General features: G+C 33.6%; 1 protein-coding gene across 2 annotated transcripts; it reads left to right on the plus strand.

The window, feature by feature from the left end:
* The first annotated feature begins 358 nt into the window (after window positions 1-358).
* LOC128041905 (uncharacterized) lies at window positions 359-4,490 on the plus strand. 2 transcript variants are annotated; one of them, XM_052632677.1, is made up of 2 exons: window positions 359-1,181; window positions 4,105-4,490. In XM_052632677.1, the coding sequence occupies exon 1, from the start codon at window positions 754-756 to the stop codon at window positions 1,177-1,179; it is 426 nt and encodes a 141-aa protein (XP_052488637.1). In that variant the 5' UTR covers window positions 359-753; the 3' UTR covers window positions 1,180-1,181; window positions 4,105-4,490. The 2 variants fall into 2 exon arrangements, with proteins under 2 accessions (XP_052488637.1, XP_052488633.1); XM_052632673.1 differs by lacking the exon at window positions 4,105-4,490 and adding an exon at window positions 2,517-3,152.
* The last annotated feature ends 548 nt before the right edge of the window (window positions 4,491-5,038 follow it).

Raw genomic sequence — 5,038 nt, forward strand, 5'->3', positions numbered from 1 at the left:
AGATTTTCTTTCTCCATCCCAACGATGTTTTCCTTCAAGTGGTAAAGGAATTCTATGCTAATATTTCTTCTGTTGAAAATGCCTTTATTTATGTGCGAGGTGCCTCAGTACTATTTGATGCCGAGTTTATAAATACACAATACGGGCTACCTAATGGTCTAGATGAACATGCAAATTTCCTCAAGACAATGATAGCGGAAAAATTAAATCACGTGCTCATTGATGTCTGTGTAGAGGGTGCCAAGTGGATGATATCTAGGAATGATTGTTACACCGTTAACAGCGTCGCTCTGAAGCTCCACTGTAAGGTATGGTATCATTTCCTCAGAAATCGTCTTATCCCATAAACCCACAACTATACAATCTCAAAGGAACGCCTGTTGCTTCTTCACTCGATTATGATGGGTCAAAAGATAAATGTTGGAAACATTATCTTTTGAGAGGTCCATCGCTGTGCCTTGAAAAATGTCGGTGCTTTGAACTTTCCATCGCTCATAATAGCACTTTGTCAGAAAGTTAAGGTTCCTATTCAAGTCAATAAAGAATGAACCCCTAACAAAGGTGCCATTACTAAGCATATTGCTTTAAAATTTTCTAGCGAAGAACTGCCATAGCATTTGGATCCCTCTCTGGTATCTTTTCCACCTCGGCCCACTGACACTACTCCATCAACTTCTAAAACTGCATTTGAGCAAAAGGTCCTCGAGTCTCTAGAGGTTTTACAACAACAATTCCAGAAACTTCACTCACTCAATGCTCACATTCCCTTTTTTTTCTAAGGAGTTGTCACTGAAACCCAAGGAGGATGATGAAGAGGGTGACGAACCTACTGCGGAGAAGCAGACCATTGCATATGGAGGAGAAGCAGAGAAAACCAAATCTGTCCATGTTGAATCTGAGAAGAAAGATGATGATGTAACTCAAGCCCCAGCACCTGCTACCACTACCACCACACTAAGAGCGACAACACCTATTACTGCACAAGAACGTGCAGTTCATCAACTAATCAATGAACTCACAAAATCAGACTCTGATTCTGAAGATCAGTTGCCTCTTAGTCAGAAAAAAAGGAAACATTTCAAGACAACTGCTGGAGAAGCAGTCCCAGCTGAGAATGGTGAATCCGAGCTGCAGCAGCGTTACAAATGTGCCGCCAAGAAGTCTACCGAACCAACTTAAGAGTAACAAGCGTTCTGTCCAAGCTTTTATTTCTAATTTATGCATTCATTTTTCTTTATCATTGCATTTCTATATTTGTGCATATATATATATCTAACATTGTTCATATTTTTTTTTTGCATTGAAGACAATGTATCCCTTAAGTTTGGGGGTGTGTTGTGTATATAGGTTGCATTAGATATGTATATAATATTTGTTTTCTTGTCATCATACAATTGCTGAACAATTTCCAGACTTTGCTAAGTATATTTCTTTTTGTCTATGATATTGATGAGGATAATAATTCTTTGATAAAGTTAGAAAACTGTTCGAGTAGTTAGGTCTGTTTAGCTTAGAATAGCTATTTGAAAATTGATTCTTAAAAGTAGAACAACCTAAATATCAATGCAATTAAGTCTATAGTAGGATTCTGTTAATGCATCTAGAATTTCTTAATCCTAAATTCAATAATCTATTCGTAAATGATAAGAAAGATTTTAGCAATAGTTTTGCACTCCAATTTTTGAATTTATTGAGTAGGTTAGTTATGCTTTGTTTGCTCCATCATATTATTGATCAGAGAAATGAGTTCAAATAAGAGTGTTTTAAAAAAATGCATGTTAATAATAATTTCAGGACACTTTTCTAAAGTGTTAGGCTGAGTAGCTAAAGAGGTAGTTGTTTGCTCCATCCATCTATTTAGTTAAAAGCCTTAACTTTATGAGTGAATTCCATTCAAATTGTGGCATGATCTAATATCTGGCAGTCTAGTGTTTGCTCCATTGAGGTTGTCAAGTAAAGAAATCATGTGACAAAATGAATTTCATATAGAAAGTAATGGTTATAATTAAAATTCTGGATAAGTAAGAATAATGAAATTAAATTTAGAGGAAAGATATTTTAAATATATTAGAAGAGGCTTGCTATACTTATAATTGCATAAATATTTAGGAACTTTTATTTTTAGGAAACATTTTCTATACTTCATTTGCTGAACAAGTCTATAGAACTCGAACCATTCTTTTTTTATTTAGAAGACTGTTGAGAATAGAGGTGAAAAAATATATTGCAGAAAGTCTAGTGATATATTTGGTAAACATAATGTTTTGGCAAACTCATGCATACCTGCATTCATGCATATTCATACATATTTGCTTGAGGACAATAATTCAGGTATGGGGGTGTGATAACTCTTGAAAAGAGTTATATTTCAGACCTCTAAACTGAAGTATTTGCTTGTAATTAAGAAAATATGTTTGCATTTTAGACTTATTATTAGAGCATTGCATACTAAAGCTTGGATTGTGTTTCAATTGTAAATTTATGTTACTTTGAATTACTAGAAAGAGGTTTGGTAGTCTTTGATCGTAGGTTTAGGTAGGAAGCAAGAAAAGAGAAGCAAGAAAAGAGAAGTAGGAAAAGAGAATAAAGGATGTGAAACATTGCCATGGAAAATGGTGGGATAGATTGCCAACATAAATGCCATGGCAATTCCAGGAAGATGACGTAACACTCAATCCACATCACTCTCAGTCAGCTATATGTGTACCTATAAATCATCCTAAAAAGAGGAGTAAAAAATGTGTGTTGAGAAGGACAGATCTACCCTATAAAAGAAGGAGAGAGAAGAGAAGAAAAGGACACATGGATTGTGAGGAGAAAAAAAAGAGATGAGTTACTCTCTTTGAAAAAAAATCTAGTGGAGAAATTCAGAAGAGAAAGAGAAGGGAACATCTAAAGAAGGGAGATTACAAACGCGAAAGAGGGGAAGAGAAATCTACCTTGGGTTTTGTGTAGAATCTGGATAAGAAGTTAGAGTGCAGCAAGAAATTCTTGCAGTTTTGCCTTTGTTCTATTTTCTTGGTGTTGAATTGTGTGATTTGTAAAACTTGAAATATGTTGATGAATGATATTGTTTTGGATTTCATTGCCCAACCCAGGAGCTAATTATCTTCGGGTTGGAATTATTTGAGTGAATATTGAATTAACTGTAATACTCATGATATGCTTGTAATTGAATTTATTGTTTCATTCGATTCTTGTTATTTGGAATGCATAGAAGCTCTAGACATAGTTGATTGCATGTTATAAATTTAGATGGATTTGAATCTGGAAGGATTAAATACATTAGATCCTTAATCGATTGATAGAAGTGAATACTTGAAAGAATATTCGCAACACTCTAGAAATAAAAGATGCAATCTGTACAGGTATAGAACGTTAGTTGGATTATCATTTGTGAGTCTTGTAGACATAAACAGACTCCGAATAATAATCAAAGTTTAACTCTTGAAAGAATTAGATTGCAATAGCAAATATCTGGGCAATAGTTTAATCATAATTTTGCCATGACATTATTATGTTATGAAAATATTCCTTGAATAATTCCAACCTTTATCATTCAACAGTAGAAACACTCTTTACTTGATTTTTGTGGATTGCCATGACATTGAATTGTTTGATCATTTTTAGTTATATTAGTTCATTCATCAATTCCTTTCACCAGCTTATACTTTTTTTTTTTGCACAATTTCATTCTTTAAATCTTCAGTAATACGTACCAATTCGAATCAACTTCCGATCACTGTGGAGACGATACTCACTCATCATTATATTACTTGAATCGATGTGTACACTTGTACATTTGCATTATTTTTACGCAATAGGGTTTTCAACAGTTTAGAAAAATAACTTCCTAACCAAGTCTTAACAGACTGTAAGGTATGTATGTCATTTCCTATGATCAGTATGTCATCTAATACACTCTGGACATTGGTATGTCCAGAGGCTGTCAACTATTATTAACTTGTTTATTTATACACAGAAGAAGAAACTAAAATAACAATGACAATACCTTATATTAACAAACAAGGTAAAACGAGTATGTGATTATAATCATCTTATGATTGTTCTTTGGGCATACTCTAACAACTACAAATATCGCAGCAATGCACATGCAGAGCCACAACAGAGGACAAATAGATGGGGCTTGGGAATATACAATTTTGGACAATGAAAACCAGCTTATTGGACTTCAGAATTCATCTCAACCCAACTACGAAATGGATCAACAAAGCTTAGACAGCTCGGAAAGGCCCCAACAGATTACTAAGGGAGAAGGAAGCCCAAAACCATCCATCACATGCTTCAAACTGACCAAGAGTTGTTCTTCACCTACCTCAACCACATGCCTTAAATTTAGAAACAAAAAAATCAGCCTTGAGGAAATCAAGGGGAAGTTGATGTAAAAAAGAGTTGATTTAATGAAATTTCATATTCCCACGATTTATTGTAACATTCTATAACATTATTGTCAATGATCGTTAGTCAAAAGGAAGTTATTGTTCTAGCATATTCATGTTATTATTGTTAAATCTTGTGTTAGAGTTTTTTGCTGCAATTGTCTTTTGTATTTTGTTTAAATTCCTTGTTTGCATATTTAGTATAATTAATTGCATTCTTATCCCACATTAATAATTTACTTTGTTACCCACCAAGTTGTTAGTAATTAATTTTGCGAATAATTTTCATATACAGTCCATGCAGAGACGATAACTCGTATACTTACTACTTATTACTTATCTGTAACCTCCCAAACTTGGCCTAGACGTTATGGCTAGATTGAGAAGGCTACATTAGCCACCGAAATGATTAAGCTAACTTATGTTACTTTTGAAGACCTTAAATAAACTCATTTTAGATAAAATGAAAGTTGTACTTCGAGTTAGCTTAAAAGCATTCATTCATTAGATCGTGTATACTTGGGATTCATTTTATTGTTGATAGTATTGTTTTATAAAAACCGTTTGGTTGTCGCTCTTCTTAAAAAAAAAAACTCAATGTTAAACTAATGCAACAAAAAAAACCATTTTTAAAGTCA

Source organism: Gossypium raimondii, chromosome 1 (genome assembly GCF_025698545.1).
Source record: "Gossypium raimondii isolate GPD5lz chromosome 1, ASM2569854v1, whole genome shotgun sequence".
Taxonomy (NCBI): Eukaryota; Viridiplantae; Streptophyta; class Magnoliopsida; order Malvales; family Malvaceae; genus Gossypium; species Gossypium raimondii.